This window comes from Erythrolamprus reginae, chromosome 1 (genome assembly GCF_031021105.1).
Source record: "Erythrolamprus reginae isolate rEryReg1 chromosome 1, rEryReg1.hap1, whole genome shotgun sequence".
NCBI classification, from domain to species: Eukaryota; Metazoa; Chordata; class Lepidosauria; order Squamata; family Dipsadidae; genus Erythrolamprus; species Erythrolamprus reginae.
Genome location: NC_091950.1, coordinates 274,057,752 through 274,079,608, shown reverse-complemented (window position 1 = coordinate 274,079,608; position 21,857 = coordinate 274,057,752). Strand labels below are relative to the sequence as shown.

The 21,857-nt window shown below is 39.2% G+C and overlaps 1 protein-coding gene across 1 annotated transcript in view; it reads left to right on the top strand.

Moving 5' to 3' along the window:
• The window catches only part of EYS (eyes shut homolog), a 1,050,766-nt gene that overhangs the window by 638,849 nt on the left and 390,060 nt on the right, over positions 1-21,857 (top strand). Inside the window, exons 31-32 of the mRNA XM_070763632.1 lie at positions 757-881; positions 2,055-2,286. Of these exons, the coding sequence (XP_070619733.1) occupies positions 757-881; positions 2,055-2,286 (357 nt within the window). The remainder of the gene's footprint in view (positions 1-756; positions 882-2,054; positions 2,287-21,857) is intronic.

The window sequence follows — 21,857 nt, the reverse complement described above, 5'->3', positions numbered from 1 at the left end:
CGTAATATGTATAATTACCGTTTGATTAAAAAAACCCAACTATTTGTATGAACACAATTTAATTTGCAGTAACTATTAAAGCTTTTGTATGAATAAAAGTATTCTTTGTAAACAGTAAGTTTTTACTTTACGTTCCTTTATATGCACATGTATGACTTTTGAGGGTATCCTGTAGCTTAAAAAGTTGATGTGATAGACAAAAACTGTGGTTATTTTTAGATCCAGAGGCCAAAGGTTAGTTGAAACCAAGTCACATATTTAAGAAAACGAAATTGTTGTTCCCCAGTGTAAGGATAACAAAGTTTTGGGAAGTACACAACCCTTATAATCTAATTGTTATTTCATTAGTCATTTGCTATATCCAGATTAGAAAAGGATGATTTGTAAATACAATTATATGTTCATTTTCAGAATACTATGGGAAATAAAATCAAGGGGTTTGGGGGTGGGATTTCTTTGAGTTTCTGTTGACCTCTGCTGAGGTCCTGAACTACAGTAGTTCCTGTAGTTGACCTCTGCTGAGGTCCTGAACTACAGTAGTTCCTGTAGTTGACCTCTGCTGAGGTCCTGAACTACAGTAGTTCCTGTAGTTTCCTTGGCATTATGTTTGGCATTAGTAACCTCTTCCTAGGACTGAGAGCTACTGATTGGTCCAAAATGATCCAGTGATGCCTAATGTCTAGAAGTCATGGGAGCTTTCACTGCTACACCAATATTAGACCAAGAATCTATTTCATTTTTTTCTCTTTCCAACAGGCTGGGAAGGGTTCAGATGTGAAGAGGATATCAATGAATGTGCATCTAACCCTTGTGTACATGGAATATGCATTCAGAGGGAACCAGGCTTGGGTTACACCTGTTATTGCAAATCTGGATATGTGGTATGAACCTTACTAGCACCACTCAATACGAAGCATGTGCTGTTGAAGTTAAACCTTAGCAGAGTCTATCTCCCATTAAGTCTTCTCATTTGTCTTTCTCAAATGATTAAATTTGATCAGAGGATGGAAAGTCAGGGAAAACACAAGGATGTGTCCCATGTTATAATTCTGAAGAAAATGGGATTTTTTTCACGAATCCTTCTATAATGAATATATTTACTCTGAAATAAGATATTAATCTTGCCTTTTATTGTATATCCATAAATGTAGTAAGGTCAAAGTAGTAGCTACTTCTCTTTTTCTTCTTCTGGTGCCATCTATTGTCAGATTTGTAAGGAATCTTAAATCTGTGAGATTTCATAGAATTATAAGTATAGTTGATAATAAGTTTGGGAATATTTTTTCCTTTATTAATAAAATGACAATGAGTATAGAATGACCCAAAGCTCAAGATCTAAGATTGAGGTCATTTGAAGAAATAGCTAGAGAATATTTACCAATCTTCAAATTATATTCTAATTTATAACCAGCACATTGCCACATTGTTTCTATTGTAGCAAAACTATCTTGAAGGCTTTAAAAATAAATACTATGAGGAAAACTAAAACATTATGTCAGATATTGTAACATGTCTACTTAGCAATACTCAGCAATGGTTGCTTTACCCAAAAGTAGACTACAATATGTCTGGTTACTACCTGCTTGGGAAAGACAAGGCATTAGCAGATAGCATAAATCAATTTAAAATGGAGAAATGAATGTGGTTTTGAAGCCGATGTAACATAAAGTCTTAGTTTACATACTTCTCTATCACTTGAAATTAATCTCCAAGGAGCCCGTTTTGACACTGAAAAGCAGATGGCTTGGAGACAAACCTCTTCCTGGCATGTCACCTATTGTGAAACTCTAGGAATGAAACCTGACATTCTTTGAATTGATTGGAAGTCAAAACACCGTAATTGCATTACAGCATGAAAGCCAAGGTCTATGCCATAAAATCATTACAGGCAAAAGTGCTCAATAGCATTACATTAATTTTGGGGAAAGCATTCTGCCTGCTTTAAATAGACAGCATTTGGAAAACAAAAAAAGAAAGACATAATCAAATTATTTAATGTGACTATCAAAATGCAAATGGCTTTCCAAATGACATTTTAAAAACTTCTCTTCCAGGGTGAACACTGTGAGCTTAATTACAATGACTGCTTAATGAAAACCTGCCCTGCTGGATCTTTCTGTCTGGATGGAATCAACAATATCTCCTGTTTGCCTGAGGTCCCCAATAAAGTCCAAAATATCTCTAGTATGGAAGGGGTATCTCCAACTGAACCACTGGAAAGAGGACTCTCACAGGCTCAGCCAAGCTACTTGTCTGCTGATGTTTCTGGTTCTCAAAGGTTCACGGGTAAGTAGGGAAAGATGCAAGTAATCTTTGCTTAGTAACTTCCCCATTTAGCAACTATTTACAATTACAACAGTGATGAAAAAGTAATTTTGTGACTAGTCTATTCATTTATCATCTTCCCAGTTCTGTAATCCAAAACAAAGTTGAAATAAGATATGCACAGTTGTGGTTTCACTTAGTGACGGCTTCCTTCAATGGTGGATGGGATGGGATGGAAGGGAAAGGAACAGAACAGAACAGTTCATTGGCCAAGTGTGATTGGACACACAAGGAATTTACTGTGGCTTTGGAATCAGGTTTTTACATGACATTTTTTAAACCTAATTGGAGCTGAGCTGATATGAGCAGATTTATATGGCTCACAATATGTGCCTGCCTCCACTGTTAGCATAAGTAACTTGTAACTGGAAGTCAGATAATTGTACTTAGCTTTTGAGAATGACTGTGAACCCAGTGCCTTTCCTTCCCTGGCTCATATCTTTATTTGTCTGCTCTTTTCATGTCCTCTTGGTAGTTTTATACATAAGAGTGTCAGTACGAAGCTTTTCAGGGTTTTCCGCTGTTCCTTTGTTTCTCAGATTTAGAATGAAAAAGACTTGGATAGCAGAGAAACCATTAAAAATGGAACAGGTCCATAAATGCGGAGGCTAACATTGATTGTCGCATGTCCGAGTTCATTTATTTAACTATAGATACTGCAAAAACATTTGCACACTGTTGTTGTGTTCAGCTAATCTTCCAGGGGCTTTTGTCAATTTTTAAAGCTAAGTCATATTTCTTCTTGATATTGATAAGTAAATTGAATGTGACCGAATTAGTAAATATCATTATCTTGGTAACTTTTCCAGCTCATCATGTTAGCCTTTCAAGTTCTCTATGGGAAACTATGTAATTTATTCTTTTTATATTGATTCTCAAGAACAATTTGATTTAGCAAATTTAATACATTTCTTCCAAGCAATGCTTTTTTTTTTTTTTTTGGCTACATTCTCCCAATGTGAATAATGGGAGGGCTTGCATTTAGTCAGCTCTTGAGGTCACTAAAATCTTTCTCATACTTTTATTAAGAATGTGATTTACCGAGTTGTATTTGTCTGCTATGGGATGCCTGGGTGAGAATTAATGGTTTTCAGGTAGCAATGCAATTTGCTGCCGATCCAGCCTAGGGCCAAAGCTCTTTATTTTTTATTTTCTTCTAACTTTTCCCTTTACTTTTTATCCTATAAAGGCCTGCAAAATACTGACTTCTTCAGCCATGGCAGTCTTGCATTCTCTAGCAGAGCAAAATTAATGTCCAGCATATCATTTAATGGCTGGGGTCTAGGATCATTAACTACCATTGCAAGTCTTCAGCAACATGCTCTCTCTCTCTTACACACACACACACACACTCCCTCCCTCCCTCCCTCCCTCCCTCCCTTCACAACTGTGAAGAGAGATATGAATGCATATCTCTCTTCACAGTTGTGGGGTTTTCAATGCCTTTTCTCAACCAGAATAAAGTCTGACACAACCGCTGAGCTATGGGCAATGATTGATAATTCCAACAATTTAACACTAGTTCTTGCTCTCGCAAGATGAGTGTGATATGACCTCATTTATCACAGACTCCTTAATGAAAACTCCTGTTCCCTCTGTGTGAAGTTTGTCAGTGGGAAACCATAACAGTCTTGTTTTATCTGCGGTAGACATTAGTTCAGTAATTAGTAGCGTACCAGACACCAAGGTTGAATTAAACAGCCACTCATTACATCCCCCCCCCCAGATCCCAGCTTATGACTGTATATTGATTTTTTTTTTCAAGGTTGTCTCATAAAAACAGTACAGAGCAATCAGCTGTTTCTCTAGGAGGCAACAAGTGGATTTCATCAAAACCTCCAGTGTTTTTTCATAAGAAATAACCAATTTAGAAAATATAGGTTGCTTTACCATATCATTTCAGCAGGTTCAAAAAGTCAAAGCTTCCTTATGCTTGCACACATATTAAAGTTTCATATTTCAAATAATGTTTCCAAGGTGTTAAATTGCAATTTGATTTTTCTTTAAACAACTTAAACCAAACATTACAGGCAGGGGAGTTGGATTCCATAGCGGATATAACATTCTTGAATGAATTGTCAACTCTGTATGGCAATTATTCCTCTCTTTATAAGGCATTCTGAATAAATTTAGTAATACTAATCAGCTAGTATGCATTAATGAGTTCTATAGAAGTTACATCTGGACATTCATTTGTTTCATGCATGTAAATAAGCTCTGTCAATGGAGTTCACCGATCTTCCCCAGCTTTCTAGAAGAAGTAAGGTATAGAGCAGTGGTTCTCAACCTGGGGGTTGGGACCCCTCTGGGGGTCGAATGACTGTTTTACAGGGGTCACCTAAGACCACATGGGAAAAGACAAATTCTCCATGGTGTTAGGAACTAAAGCTTCTATTCTGGCACCTTAGGATATATTTTAACAATCTGACCAATCAGGTGTTTACAGTGGAGGTGTCCCTCTGACCTTCCTGCCAATCAGCTTCAAGTACTGTAGAATTTTATAAATTTTTAATGGATTTAAAAATGTCAATGGATTTAATGGATTTAAGCCGCCTTTGAAAACCCATGAAGTAGTGAATCCGCAAAAGATGAACCGCGAAATAGCGAGGGATTAATGTATGACTTTTACTCTGAAAAGTGAAGCAGTTTAATTTATTAGGTGCTTATAACTAAGTGCAGTACATAGAATAAAACAAATGATGAAGTAATATATAAAACAATAACGATAAGTCCACGTTACACAAAGACATCAATTCAGAGAGGGATCTTGAGCTTTCCCTTAAATATGCAGGCATTTAGCAGATTGGCTTTCATTATCAATCTTCGTTGTTGATATGACATTTCCTTCTATTTTAGCTGATCAGTGGCTCTCTGATCAAAATCACTTTGCTAACATTTCAGTTCCACAGGATTTATTATTGGATGAAAAACTATCTCAATTCTGGTTTAATAATAATAGGTAGTGTCTCACCTGTGAATTAAGAGAAAGGGGAAAGTTATAATAGATCTGAATGAAAGTGGCTTGGTCTTTTTGGAGTTCATGAATGTATACAAGGATATAAAGGTGCAGGTTAATTATGAATTTAATGGCTAAAATGTATGTCAGAAAATATGAATTGGTATAATCTAAACTGTTCTGAATACATATCTTTTTAAAAAAAACCTACAAAAGGTAGTGAGACTGGCACAACCTACTCCAGCGAATGGTGACAATGGAAGAACCAGAAGTGAGATGTAGGGAAAATAGTGAATTTTCTGAATGGAAGCAATCTACGGAAAATGTTATTCTGATATAAAAATGATTGGGTAGGAACAAGAAGAAATGATATGCAGAGAAAATTACTGGGCTATTTAGAAACCCAAGTATGAATTAGAGCAGTAACTGCTGTGTGCATATATCATTTAAGCGTAAATCTGGTTATATGTGTGCATAGCAAAGGTGTTGGAAAATAACTGAGGATAATTTTTGGTTTGTAACCTACTAGTTCCTAGCTTCCAATCAATGGAAGTATATGTGCCACTCAGTTCAGCTAGGGGGGGAAAAAATACCGGTAGCTTAACTGGTAGCTTAACATTTGTTCATTATTAACATCCAAAAGTTAACTAGAAAAAAAATTGATAAAATGTCAGATCTACATTATATACATCTAACTACAGTTATATAATCAAAAGGCATAGAATTTTCCAAAAGCAAACAGTTCATCCCAAGTGATGGTTATTTTTTCAAAGGCATTCAATTTTTTTAGCAGTGAACTCTGTAACTCTGCAGCTTTTGACCATTTTCAATACCACCTGTTCTTCTCATCAGAACTATGTGTTACAGATTTGCAGGTATTTATGAAATAAATGCAGTATAATACCCTCGACCCCTGGAGGCCTAGCACAAAGACAAAAGCACCAGCCTTAAGATGACGAGTGGGACCTTGTCGAAAATATCACCAGGAATCTCTGAAACTTACACGGGAAGAAACCCAAATATGCCAAGACCTTCATACCTATACCCGTGAAAATCTACAAAAGCATATATATATATATAGACATATACCGTATTTTCCGGTGTATAAGACAACTTTTTAACCCCTGAAAATCTTTTCCAAAGTGGGGGGTCGTCTTATACGCCGGATATAGGACAGTGGCGCCGATATTTGCGGTGGCTGGGAGGGGCGAGAACACCGCCTCCCAGCTGGGCGAGCCTGAGCGGAGCGCAGGCTCGCCCACACGCTGCCTTTGGCAGCACAAGCGTGCCTGTCCGGCTGGGGAAGAATCGCCCCGGCCGGACGTCAGTTTCAGCTGGGGGGGCGAGAACACCGCCTCCCAGCTGGGCGAGCCTGAGCGGAGCGCAGGCTCGCCCACACGCTGCCTTTGGCAGCACAAGCGTGCCTATCCGGCCGGGGAAGAATCGCCCCGGCCGGACGTCAGTTTCAGCTGGGGGGGGCGAGAACACCGCCTCCCAGCTGGGCGAGCCTGAGCGGAGCGCAGGCTCGCCCACACGCTGCCTTTGGCAGCACAAGCGTGCCTGTCCGGCCGGGGAAGAATCGCCCCGGCCAGACGTCAGTTTCAGCTGGGGGGGGGGGGCTGAGAACACCGCCTTCTAGCTGGGCGCGGCTGCGCAGAGCGCAGGCTCGCCCACACGCGACATGTCTAGCCGCCGCCGTCTGTGCCTCGGTTCCGTAGCTCCGCCTCACAGCTGATCACCCTGCTGCCGCTGCTGAGAGAAAAAGAGAGGGAGAGAGGGGGGGAGAGAAAGAGATAGCAAGAGAGGGAGAGAGAGGGGGGATAGCAACAGAGGGAGAAAGAGAAGGAGAGAGAGAGAAAGAGAGAGGGAGAGGGGGCAGAAAGAGAAAGAAAGAGATAGCAAGAGAGGGAGAGAGAGAAAGAGAGATAGAGAGAGGGGGAGAGAAAGAGATAGCAAGAGAGGGAGAGAGAAAGAGAGGGAGAGGGGGGGAGAGAAAGAGATAGCAAGAGAGGGAGACAGGGGTTTAGCAAGAGAGGGACAGAGAGAAAGAGAGGGGGGATAGCAACAGAGGGAGAGAGAGAAAGAGAGAGGGAGAGAGGGGGGAAAGAAAGAGAGAAAGAGATAGCAAGAGAGGGAGAGAGAGAAAGAGAGAGGGGGGATAGCAACAGAGGGAGAGAGAGAGAAAGAGAGAGGGAGAGAGGGGGGAAAGAAAGAGAGAAAGAGATAGCAAGAGAGGGAGAGAGAAAGAGAGGGAGAGGGGGGGAGAGAAAGAGATAGCAAGAGAGGGAGACAGGGGGTTAGGAAGAGAGGGACAGAGAGAAAGAGAGGGGGGATAGTAACAGAGGGAGAGAGAGAAAGAGAGAGGGAGAGAGGGGGGAAAGAAAGAGAGAAAGAGATAGCAAGAGAGGGAGAGAGAGAAAGAGAGAGGGAGAGAAAGAGATGGCAAGAGAGGGAGAGAGAGAGGAAGAGAGGGGAGACAGAAAGAGAGAGAAAGAGATAGTGAGGGAAGGAGAGAGAGGGGGAGAGAAAGAGAGAAAGCAAAAAAAGAGAGAGAAAGAGAGATAGCAAGAGAGAAAGAGAGGGAGAGAGAGGGGCAGAGAGAAAGACTTTGATCATTTCCCCAGGTATTTTTGTACCTACTTGACCAACATTATTAGTGGTTGCAAAATTGAATGTATGAACTTGTTCATTTCAATAAAAAGAGCCAGGGAAATGATTGAATGTTAAACTGGATGCATTTATTTCTGCCTGTTTGTATTTGTTCTTATGTTTAACCATTGAAAATGTACTTTTCCTCCAAAAAGAATCATCTTTCCATATTTCTTAGGCAACATTTTAAAATAACTTTAAAAGCTGAGGTCATATTATTCACCCTGCTCTGTATCATAGCACACTGCACAGTACTGAAAATTGGCAGGGTCACTAATTAAACCCGACAAGTTAAAATCTGTTTAAGTGACATTGCAAGAGGATAAAGACAGAAAGTGTGGAAAGAGGAAAAAATGGATGGGCTGTTTGGATTGCCATATCATGATATCACATACAGATTCTCATTCCATAATAGATTCTCACATAGGTGTCAGCATGCTGCATGTTAGACTGAAAGATACCTACAGAATAGATGGTAGGAGAAAGAAAAATAGCCAGGTTCACCTTTTTGTGTTGACAAATTATGATGAGTTATAATAATAAACTTAATTGTGGTGAGGAGAAATATGAGATGCAGACAAGACAGATAGACAGAGACATATGGAGAGATAGACAGAAGAGTGCTCCCACTTGGCGCTCTCTCTCTAAATAATTCATTCATAATTTTAACAATAAGATCTTCATCATTAGTAATTAAAATATTGTGTTATCATGTTCAGAAATGATTTTTTTCTCAATGCAAGTACATCATAGACCTAGACTCAGTTTTTGACAGTCAGAAGAGGGGTAGTCTTATACGGCGAGTATATCTCAAATTCTATATTTTAACTGGAAAAGTTAGGGGGTTGTCTTATACACCCAGTCGTCTTATACGCCGGAAAATACGGTATATATATGTCACATGTTTTGTTTTGTTTTTTGCTGAATTTGAAAATTAACGGAGACTAGGATAGATCTATTTCGGCCTTATTTTGTTACATATTTTTGTGTCGAATCATTATATATATATATATATATATATATGTGTGTGTGTGTGTGTGTGTGTGTGTGTGTGTGTGTGTGTGTGAATGATGAGGCAGCAGCCATCTCGATCACCGGAACATAGAGACTTTAATAAAACCACTTAGCTTTCGTTAGCGTGCTGCTAACTTCGTCAGAGTATTAAAATGCCGTGGGAGACAAACATCTTTATAAAGCATTACTCAGTCTCACGAAGTTAGCAGCACGCTAACGAAAGCTAAGTGGTTTTATTAAAGTCTCTATGTTCCGGTGATCGAGATGGCTGCTGCCTCATCATTCACGTATGTACTAATAATAATAATAATAATAATAATAATAATAATAATAATAACAATAATAATTTATTATATCTGTATGCTGCCCCTCTCCATGGACTCAGAGTGGCTCACAACAAAATAACACAGTATAACAAATCTAATATTAAAAAAACATTTAAAACCCAACATTAAAACCATGCAACGCAATCATTCCATGCATAAACTATATATGCCTGGGGGTACCTTAATTCCCCCATGCCTAGCAACATAGGTGGGTCTTTAGCAATTTATGAAAGGCAAGGAGGGTGGGGGCGGTTCTAATGTGAAATGTGTTTTTAAGGATATAATGGATGTTTCTATGGTTTCAACTCTATCTGAAAGGACTTTTAAATTGTTTAGCTTAAGTAAGCATGGTGGACAAAAACAAGGAAATGTAGCTACTGTTTGTAGTAGGCTGACTATGTGATTGGTTAATTTTAAGCAAGAAAAGTGAACATGGTTGTCATATATGACATTTAATGATCACTTCATTTTTCTTGATAATTTTAGAACATTTAAAGCATATGCCTGATGTAGTTTGGTATGTAGGCTTACATTCAATATACAGTTCAGTACATTATCAAGCAGCACATTGCAATATCTGTAGTATACACATTGTAGTTTTAGTGGCAATTTTCACTTCAAACATTGGTTTATTTAAGAGACAGTCTGGTGTAGTCTAAGGCATTAGTCTAGAAAACAGGGGACACTGAGTTCTAATGCTGCTTTAGACAGTTGGCTGACCTTGGGTCAGTTGTTTTATCTCAGCCCAAGGAGGCGGCAATGGCATACCCCTATAGAAAAATCTGACCAAAAAACCTGCAAAATCGAACATGATTGAATGGGGAGAAATGGTTTATTACATGGTATTAATAATAAATCTATCCTAATGCATCACAAGCACATCAGATGATTGCAATATTTATTCAAGAAACTTACCTTTGAGCATAAATGAGAACTACCATGAACAAAATGTTACCTTGGTTTCTGCTGTGTAGCTAGGATTATTGAAAATATTAAGATGATGCTTGCTAATAAGTGAAAATCGTGTGCATGCTTCTACTGTAACTACAGTCATTAATATTCTAAAATTTAGCTTTAGTATTGATGCCAGATCTATTATTATTATTGATTTCTTGGCATTTGACTTTATTTCCAAGAGATGGGTTATACGTATAGTTTACAATAACTCGGTTTCATCGGTATTTCAATTCATTAATTGCTGAGGCTGGGGTAGGTGACTGTTAATGGCCAATGAACTTTCTTTGAGCTTATCTTAGGTTTCTGGGTTTCATCTTTGTAAGTGAGGTTATGACCTAAATGCAGTTTGTTTACAGACTACACTTGGAACAGTCAACCTTTCCAGAATTATACTGAATAGCTTTCACAGCAACTAATAAAGCAGTAACCTAGCATGCTTTTACTTTGATTTAGGTATGAACTGTTGCCCCAGAAAGCTTTTTGATGGGCTCTAACTTTGAAGCACACATCACAGCTTATTGCTTCATCCTGTGCCACTCCCATTTTTACAAAAGAAGCATTGCCTATGTACACTCGCCCAGAATGTATTATGTTATTTGCCAAATTAAAATGTAATCCCAAAGCAAAGTGAAATATGCTTCTAATTTAGATTGAACTGTATTTTTTTATCAGGGTTGTTCACAGTTTATGGTCAGAAAATTCTTATATTAAATCATATCAGCTATATTCTTAAGTTCTGCTCAATCAATCAATGTTTTTGATTACTTCAAATGGCAGTTGAATAAAGTCTGTCTCTATACATACATACATACATACATACATACATACATACATACATACATTCCAAGAGTTGATTGAGTGGTTTGTTTATTTATTTATTTATTTATTTATTTATTTATTTATTTATTTATTTATTTATTTAATTAATTACTTATTGTTAGAGTTGGAAGGGACCATATGGGTCATCAAGTCCAACCCCATGCCTAAGCAGGAACTCTATAGCATCCTAGCCAAATGGCAGTCCAATTTCCTCTTAAAAATGTCCAGAGTATTGGAGTTCACACGTCCGCTGGTAGGTTGTTCCACTGGTTGATCGTTCTGACCATCAGGAAGTTCTTCCTTATTTCCAGGTTGAATCTCTCCTTGGTCAGCTTCCAGCCATTGTTCCTCGTCCGGCCCTCCGGTGCGATGGAGAATAAAGTGATCCCCTCCTCTCTGTGGCAACCCCTTGTATACCTGTAGACTGCTATCATGTCCCCTCTGGCCCTCTTTTTCTCTAGGCTAGTTGAGTTCTTTCCATATAATAAATGCCCTTCAGTGTAGTTTGGGTTGATTAAGGCTACACCATTAGAACAGCTGTGGTCCTAAGATATTCTTGAATTCCAGCATGACAGTGGGAGGGAGATCCAGTGGGAAATCAGACCCATTACCTAAAGCCATTAGTTGTGGTATTCTCCAGAGTGAAATTCCAATGTAAATGACACATTGTAGAATGGCTAAGAAATGGGTATTATTAATAAATCTATCCTAATGCATCACAAGCACATCAGATGGTTGGAATATTTATTCAAGAAACTTACTTTTGAGCATAAATGAGAACTACCATGAACAAAATGTTACCTTGGTTTCTGCTGTGTAGCTAGAATTATTGCAAATATTAAGATGATGCTTGCTAATATGTGAAAAATCATGTGTGCTGAATTCCATTGTGGCAGGCATCAACATTTTCTAGATCAGAAGGAATTATGGTATATTGCTATTTTGAAAACTAAAAAGTCAATAAAGTTGGATGAATTAGAAAGGCTGAACAAAGAAGAAAAAAATGCCTTTCAATTGTTGCATACAATTGTTGATTACACACAGAGAAACACAAAGCAAATCAATTATTACTAGGTAAATTAAAACTAAAATGGAGCTTGAAGTGAAGAAGTATTATCTGAAATTACAGATCATTTCTGTTTGAGTTTACCTTTACAAGAATGGAATGGAATGGAATGGAATAGAATAGGTTTATTGGCCAAGTGTGATTGAACACACAAGGAATTTGTCTCCAGTGCATAACTTCTCAGTGTATATACAAAGAATAAGGTAATCAGTGTATATACAAACATACAAACAACATGTAGATACAATCAACAAGGTAGTATAATCATAAAATACCAATAAGAGCTGGTACTAGAAAATATGAGAAGGATGATAATAATACTATCCTTAGACATAAGACAGTACTGTAATAATTAAGTGTTCAGGCTGAGAACTTGTAAATGCATTTCTAGACTGTGGACTTTGGGCCAGAGTTGTTAGAAGATGATAGAATATTATGTGTAAAAGTTCCAAAATACCATGGAAAAGTGTTTTGCTAACTTGGAAAGACTCATTTTCCGATACATTGATTTGTGGCAGGATCTTGTGCTATTTGTTTATACTGTACTGATAAAATACTTCCATTGCAAAAAGCATACACATTCATATGTAATATACATATTCCTTCAATTTCATTTGAGAATATTTCCACCCATGCTTGAAAACTACAGAAATGTTTAATGAAGAACACAGTGTCTTGGCAATACAGTATATACAGACTACAGAGTCTTGTATCTTATTATAGGTTTAGATAGCAAAGTTCCTGCCTGCATGGACATTTGGTATATATATAGAAAATTATTGTAAATGTAATGCACTCTGTTCAGTTTCTGCTTGCAGTTATTATGGAAGCAGCTGCTACTAAGAAGAATGGATGGTAGTCTAATGTGAATCTGTTCGTATGTGTGTCTTTACATTCTGCAAAGCTTCAAATGAGTGATTTGATTCAACAGAGCATTGACTGAATCAAAGCAAATGACATTGAACTGAATTCAAAGCAGAATCAGGAATTGAGGCAGGGTCCTATTTTAAAGCACAAATTAAACTTGTTGGTTTTTAAAGCATTTTGAAGATTTTATGACTTACCTGTTGCTTCTGGGATTCTAAGAATTAGCACTGAAAGTTGCAACATTAGTCCTACACATCAGTGGGGTCTCCAAACTTGGCAATGTGCTCTGGGCTTGGAGCACCGTGCAACTGGAAAAACACTCCCTGTCCAATGGAATTGATTGAGATGGACCACGCATGTTTCCCGGAGTTAGTTTCACATGCACACCCCCCCAGCATTGCTCCACACAACCCGGGGGTGGGGGCACACCCCAGTATTTGAGAAATGCTGGCTTACTCTAATATGTGAGCTTTATCATTGCATGCATCTTTCCCCAAATCCTTACATCAGTAAAAATCTATATATCGCTGACCAAATTCTGGATTTTGGTTTCTGCCTAAACACAGTTCTCTCATTCCTTTTATTTATTCTGTTTCATTCCCCTGTATGAAACTGTTGTAACACTAGCATCTGTCGATAGTTAAATCATTACAGATTAACTTCCTTCTATATTAAAGTGACCAGAATTTAAGATTGGGAAAGTGGGACACCATTGAGCAGGGGGGAGGGGGGCTAAAAAAAGTTTAGCCAAAAAAAATTATTTCTCTCCTTCTCTCTCTCTCCCCCTCCCTCTTTTTTTCTCTCTTCCTCCCTTCCTCTCTATTTTTTCTATCTTTCTCTCTCTCTTCCTTCCTGCTTGTCTCTATCTTTCTCTCTCCTCCTTCCGTCCCTCTCGCTCTCTTTCTCTCTCTTCCTTCCTCTCCTTTTTTCTCTCTCTCTTCCTTCCTCCCTTCCTCCCTTTCTCTCTTTCTCTCTCCCTCTCTTTCTTCTCTCTTTCTCTCTCTCTTTCTTTCTCTTTCTCTCTTTCTCTCTCTCTTTCTCTCTCTCCCCTCTTGCTCTCTCTCTCTTGCTCTCTCTCTCTTTCTCACTATCACTCTTACTCTCTGTCTTGCTTGCTTTCTCTCTATCTCTTGCTCTCTCTTGCTTTCTTTCTGACTCTCTTGCTCTCTGTCTCTCTTGCTATCTCTCTCTTTCTCTCCCCTGCTCTCTTTCTCTCTCTCTCTTGTCTCTTGCTATCTCTTTCTCTCTTTCTCTTGCTCTCTCCCTCTCTCTCTCTCTCTCTTGCTCTCTCTGTCTCTCTCTCTCTGTGTTTGTATGTATCCCTCCCTCCCTCTCTTTTTTTTACAATAGTCCACATGTATGTCCAGTTCCCCAGCATGGATAGCACGCTGCTTAGGCTACCATAGCAAATTCACATCTGATATACCGAACGGGCAGGCAGGAGACAGGGGTTCTCTGTTTTCTTCCCAGCTATTTCAGCCCGGGGAAGGAATTGAGGTGGGGGTGGGGTTGGAGGTGTTTCCCCCTCCCCAAATAACCAGCAGGGTCCCAAGGACCCTGGGCTGGGGTGGGGAGAGAGAGAGAGAGAAAGAGCGAGAGCTAGCCAAGAAGCCAGAATTCCTGGCCAGGGAGGCAGGGAGCCTTGGCCTCGCCACGGACAGCAAAGGCGACCCCTCCCCAAATTCCTCCTGCACTTTTGACTCAGCTGAGCCTTGCCTACCGCCCTCCTCCCTTAAACCTTCCCTGGCTACAAAGGGAGAGAAAGGATGGAAAGACCATCCACTCACAAATCTCTCATTTGTTTCCCTCTTCTCCCTCTCTCATTCTCTCTCTCTCAATCTTTCTCTCATTTCTCTCTCACTCTCTCCCTTTCATTTCTGTTTTTCTCTTCCCTCTCCCTCTTTTTCCTTCTCATCCCTTCTCTCTCTCAATTGTTTGTTCTTCCTTTACCCCGTTATTTCCCTCCACCAGTTTCTCATTTTTCTCTTTCTCCTTTTCTCTCACATTCCCTCCTCCTCTCACTTCCCTCCCCCCCTCTCTTTCCCTCTGTCTTCCCGGAGACGAGCCAGCAGCCTACCCCACTTCTTATTAGCTTGTCCTCTGGTTTCATGCAGTACTGCACCACTTCCGGGTTTTACAGCTGGCCAAACAGGATCGCCTCTTCTGCGCTCTGCACTGCGATCTGTCTATGGCCAGGCTCCGCCCCACAAGATGTGATGAGGGGATGATATTATTTTATTCATATTGATTGTTTCTTGCCCAGTTCTCCACAGCTTAGGAATGCTGCGAGGCTGCCCAGTAGCCCCTGGCAGGAGGTGGGCGGCTCAGCCCTGGGGATGCCCCTGAAGGCAGGAAATTGGAGTGGGGGCTGATGGAGAAGGATGTGCCCCTGAGTTAGCCGGTCCTGATGGAGACACTGTTGGTCGTGGCAGTGGCGGTGTGTGTGTGTGGATGCGACGTTCCCAGTGCTGCTGCTACTCCTTGAAGGGAAACCACCACTGCCTCCACTGTCCCCTCATCCTGCCTAGAGGGATGGAACCCGCCAGGATGCTGCAGCCCCCCCCCCCGGTGCCCCCCAGGGATGGTGGGGCTGGAGCAGAGGGGAAGCTGTGGGAGGTCCCCTGAATCATTTGGGGGCTCAGTGCCAGCCTTGAAGATCCTCCCACTTGAAGCCACCCCCGGATTAAAAGGGCGAGATGACTGGCACATCCTGAGCCTCCCTTGGGCAGAGGAGCTGTGCTGCTGCCTCTGGACCGCCATATCCAGACTCCCACCGCAGCCCAATTTAAAAAAATGTGGGACATTTTTCAAAGGCCCCGGGATGGGGGATAAATCATCAAAAAGTGGAACTGTCCCACCAAAAGCATGACATCAAGTCACCTTATTTTATATGGTCTGTAAGTGCCTCTGATTTGATTTTGCCTTTTCTTCTGGGGGCAATAAAAAGCCTTTTCCATGATTTTAAAAAAATTATCCCTCTCCTACTCTCCAAAAAAGATATAAAATACATAGAAACATAGAAGACTGATGGCAGAAAAAGACCTCATGGTCCATCTATTCTGCCCTTATACTATTTCCTGTATTTTATCTTACAATGGATATATGTTTATCCCATTCATGTTTAAATTCAGTTACTGTGGATTTACCAACCACGTCTGCTGGAAGTTTGTTCCAAGGATCTACTACTCTTTCAGTGAAATAATATTTTCTCACGTTGCTTTTGATCTTTCCCCCAACTAACTTCAGATTGTGTCCCCTTGTTCTTGTGTTCACTTTCCTATTAAAAACACTTCCCTCCTGAACCTTATTTAACCCTTTAACATATTTAAATGTTTCGATCATATCCCCCCTTTTCCTTCTGTCCTCCAGACTATACAGATTGAGTTCATTAAGTCTTTCCTGATACGTTTTATGCTTAAGACCTTCCACCATTCTTGTAGCCCGTCTTTGGACCCGTTCAATTTTGTCAATATCTTTTTGTAGGTGAGGTCTCCAGAACTGAACACAATATTCCAAATGTGGTCTCACCAGCGCTCTATATAAGGGGATCACAATCTCCCTCTTCCTGCTTGTTATACCTCTAGCTATGCAGCCAAGCATCCTACTTGCTTTTCCTACTGCCCGACCACACTGCTCACCCATTTTGAGACTGTCCGAAATCACTACCCCTAAATCCTTCTCTTCTGAAGTTTTTGCTAACACAGAACTGCCAATGCAATACTCAGATTGAGGATTCCTTTTCCCCAAGTGCATTATTTTACATTTGGAAACATTAAACTGTAGTTTACATTTTATTTACTGTTATAAACAATAGAAATTGCATCCAAATATCTCAAAAATTTCCAAATGCTTATTATAGATATGAATGAGCGAGCCATCTTCAAATGAAATACTCACTCACTATTTGTTAATGTTTTTGCAAATGTTTTATTGACTATTGGCCTGGCATTTGTTGTCTCTCTCTAAATGTGTCATGCTTTGAGCTTCATTCACTTTCTTAGCACCTTTAATAAACTTTAACTTTATTTCCTCATTTTGCCAATATGCAGGGGTGGACTACTGCCCGGATGGTGGGGGGGGGGGAGCACAGTGGGGTAGCAAAAATGGAGCTCCACCCCAGAGCACCAAATTTGCACTGTAAGATGTTGAAAGAAAATGCATAAACCACGCCCACAGTGTGGTAGTAAAAATTTTGGTAGCCCTTCACTGCCAATATGTGTCTGCTCCTTCTGATAATTAATAAGAATATGGCCAAAACCCTACAACTCTGACAGAGCTTAACCCCCTAATACATGAGCTGGACCTACAATACTAAAATTTATCTTGTTGCTTTTGACTAACATTTAATCAACCACCTGCTTAGCCTCGTGAAAACATATTTAATGGGACTTGACTTTAATTTCTCTTAGTGAGATTTGCAGTATATTGAAATATTCTACTCTGTGCCTTTCCTTGACTCTTCACGCATTGTTGAAAACCCACACATACGCATGCAAAAGATGTGTTAAAAAATATTGCTATTCTTCCATGGAATTTTTCAAGTCGGTCTTATAGGTTTCTCTGATTTCCCTCCCCCTTTACTAGACAATGCTTCAATTATGTGTTAATAAATGAAAACAAATGTGAACCTTTTGTAGTTGTGTCAGAATATTGTCTTCTTAATAAGGAAAATTGTCAAAACAAGAAGCAGCATTGGACTATTTCAAACCTTTAATATTTTAGCTGCTCACAGTAATTTACAATGAAGTCTTTGGTTAAATAATGTATGAGGGGAGCTTAACTTTACACTATTAATATTAATAAATACTTATATAGCAACAAGCAAACAACCAGGCTTCAAAGCAAGCGTTGTTTCTTTCCTTTTTCAGCTGAGATCTGACCTAGATTGTAGGTTAAAGAATGATATGAATGCAAATACAGAATTTTGATTCTAGTTTCTATGAAGCAGCACTATGTTGTTTGAATATATGAAATACCATTCCCCAAATAATGCATTTTTGCCCTTTTTCTAATTATTTCTGTATACAGAAATTGGCCCAAAAATTTTATTATGTTTATTTCTTGAACCAAACCATCAATGGTATATGCACCTGAGCTTCTTGGGCATTCAGCAGCTCTCACATATGATTCTCAAAAGGAAAGTCACTGAATTCAATGTACAGTCCTTGAAGCTTCACTGAAGCTTCAAGTACATTGAACCATTTCCCAATATTCTTCTTGGCTGAGGAAAATAAAAAAGTATCCAACTCTAGAAATTGTATTAGTTTCACAGTACCCTCCCATGAGTTGATATGCACTCTCTCAGAGTTGGAATTATGTCAGAATTCTCACAGTAGGTATTAGCAATCTTAGATTCACAACCCTGGAAAGTCCTGCTTTTCCGGAGTAATAGGAAGTAAATATTTGTCTTGTATTGTAATTGGAAGAGTTGTAGTTTAATGATGGCATCTAACTGGGATGCCTGAGCTCCCTTCTAGACTGTTAGAATATTCATGACTGGGAGAGCCATGTTAGGAAGGTTAGCCAATGAATAGGCATAGCAACTAAGTCAGCCAATGGGAGCTAACCAGGGGTGGATTCCTCTTACCTGCTGCTACCAATGCACTATGTGCGCAGCATGAGGATTCACACATGCACACATCCCCAATGTGATTTTGCTTCTGAACATGTGCAGGAAGCAAAAAACATTCCGAAATCTCATAAGGGGACACATGCGCAAGAGAGATTTTGGCATTTTTTTTGCTTCTGCACATGTGCAGGAAGCAAAAAAGACCAAAACTTATATAGTTTTGCGCAATCTGGTGACCTCTACCAGTGTGGAGTCGCCTACCACAGCATAGCAAACCACCACTGGAGGTAACCACTTCGGAGTCTGTGCAGAGAATCGAAACTGAGAATCCTAAGGCTGGGAGTGGTTCCAGTCCACTTTGCATACTCCCTCTCCACTCTGAACTCTGCTGAAATGAATCTAACTGTTCTCTGCTGTCTGTAATTGCTTGAAGGAGAATTCTGCTTATGGTATTGTAAGTTAATCTGTCACTATGTTTATAAAGAAATTTAGGAATCCAGCAGAATCAGTCATCTGTGTGTGGTTCTGGTTTTGATTTTGCAACAAACTTTAATATATCCCTTGGCATATTCTTGGGAAGATGCCTTCTGGAAGAAACTAACTGAGTTTTCATTGTTATAGTAAAGTTTATTTCAGATGTCTATAAATTGAAATTAAATCAAGAAAATGGCATGAATCCTAAGGATGGTAGCTTCTCCACTGAAGATTTTCTACTATTTCTCCTCTCAACAATTGTTGGATAAGGATACTTTCTTAATTTATTTTAAACCTAAAATCTCCCCCCCCCCCACACACACACTGTTGCATTGTTGTTAAAGTATGGAAAAAATACTTTTTACATTTTAATCAGATGCCTGGTTCCTGCTATTTTTTGAGAAATCTGCTGGAAAACAAATAAAACTAATGTTAAGATAGCATAGATAGAATCTGGTTTCCCAATTTCACAGGTACATTCCCCACCCACCTACTTTCCCCGGAGACAGCAACAGCTATAGAAACTAAGGTTAGTTTTCCCATTCTCTCCTCCATACTTTGAAGAAATAATTTACGCACTCAGTAGGAAGTAAAAGAGATAATCTACAGACCCCATCTTCAGATTGCTGTGCCTTCTTAAAATTGGAGATGTGTTTCTGGTTGCTTCTGGTGCTGAAGCAATTTAACCTGAAGGCTTTCTCTTCAGAGAGAAAACAGAGGCCACCCTCTCTCTCCCAAGGAAATTTAGTTGTAGCTATTATAGGGATGCACTTTAAAACTAGTGTTTATACTATTTACTATGTTGGTTCATTTCTAATCCTCCTTTTCCTCAAATAGCTGTAGGCAGAATTTAGAGCTCTTTTTCTCCAGTGCCACCATCTTGTTTTGCTTCCAAGAGGCCTGTGAGAAAAAAATAGGTTGAAATAGGATAGCAACCTGATGTCAAACACTAAATGGAAAACTGAATTTGAATGTAACTAATTCTACTAATGTGGAGAGAGAGGATGGTCATTTTGTTATTATGCATTTATTATTATTTATTTATTTATTTATTTATTTATCAGATTTGTATGCCGCCCCTCTCCGCAGACTCGGGGCGGCTCACAGCAATAATAATACAATATAAACAAATCTAATATTTAAGTTAATTTAAAACCCCAATTTAAAAACCAATCATACATACTAGCATACCATGCATAAATTTTATAAGCCTAGGGGGAGAGAAAGTATCAATTCCCCCATGCCTGACGACAGAGGTGGGTTTTAAGGAGCTTGCGAAAGGCTACGAGGGTGGGGGCAACTCTGATATCCAGGGGGAGTTGGTTCCAAAGGGTCGGGGCCACCACAGAGAAGGCTCTTCCCCTGGGTCCCGCCAAACGACATTGTTTAGTTGAAGGGACCCGGAGAAGGTCAACTCTGTGGGACCTAACTGGTCGCTGGGATTCGTGCGGCAGATAGGGATGTAATTAAATGTAAATGGAAGTCCCTATTAATTAAATTTAAATGGATGTCACTATTAATCCCGCCCCCACAAGCTTAAGGCATTTCTTTAGTTAACCAGAAAGCACCATAAATGAGATTGGACCTGACTCTGTGTATTCACAATCCAAGCTCTTTTTTAACTGTTTTTATTGTTGTACTCAACTGATGTGGATGGGACACTGAATGAATTACCTATTTTGACTGCATTCTCAAAGCAAGTAGATTGTAACCCAAGGAGGATGTCAGAAAATAAATACCTACCAGAATAGTAATATAAAGCAAATAAAATATATATATTGTGGATAATATATCACTAATATGGAAATTATGTTGCAGTAAATAAGAATATTGGTACTATTAAAGAAGTACATCCTGCAAATTGCATGTTGCAATTCAAAGTAAAATATTTTAATTTTAGACAATATTCTCTTCATGCCAGAAGGACAAAATATGCTAAGTAATACAATCTGTTTTAAACTTTTACCTTGAATTAGTTAAACATTCTTTTCCCTCTTCCTCTTGACATATCACCATCTGTCAGGATTAAATATATACTTACTGCGTGTTTCTGGTTTGGTTTTTAAATGGATCTTTTACAAAAATAAAAATAAAAGAAAAACAATTACACCGATAATCCTTGCTTACCGACTATCTTGTTTAATGACTGTTTGAAATTACAATCATTTTTGAAATACTTTTGTGACCAATTTTCACATTTTTTTTTACTGTTTTGCAATGTCCTGTGTGTACATTCTTCACTTTACAGCCATCTTCCAGCAAGCAGGATGAATAGAGAACATGGAAATCAAATTGCAAACTGTGGTCACACATTTAACCAACATGGTGATTCACTAACAAATATGGCATTGCAAATCCAGCACAGCCACATGACATTTTTATTCTTCACACCAATTTATTTATTCATTCCTCTATTTAGCATACGGTGATGTTACATTAACCAGGAGACTTTGCTAAATTTGCTATTACAAAGCAGTTGTTTGGCTGCCAATGATGACCAGTCCATTCTGCTCATGCTTGTGTGCACCATGGTGTGTTTGTGTGGAGCAGCATAGTACCCATTGGGTGGCATCATTCACCATCAATAACCAATAGATGGTGAACTGCATCAATTAGTTAAGAGTTGCTGGTCCCAATTGTAAGCGAGGACTATATATTTCTATATAATTATATTTTAAGATATAATTTCTTTATAAGATATAGAAGTGTGTGTGTGTGTGTGTGTGTGTGTGTGATAGAGAGAGAGAGGGAGTGAGAAGGAGGGAGGGAGGGAGACAATGTGTGTATGTATACTGCATTATATATGAGCTGAAGAAGCTTCTTGGATGAGAATTG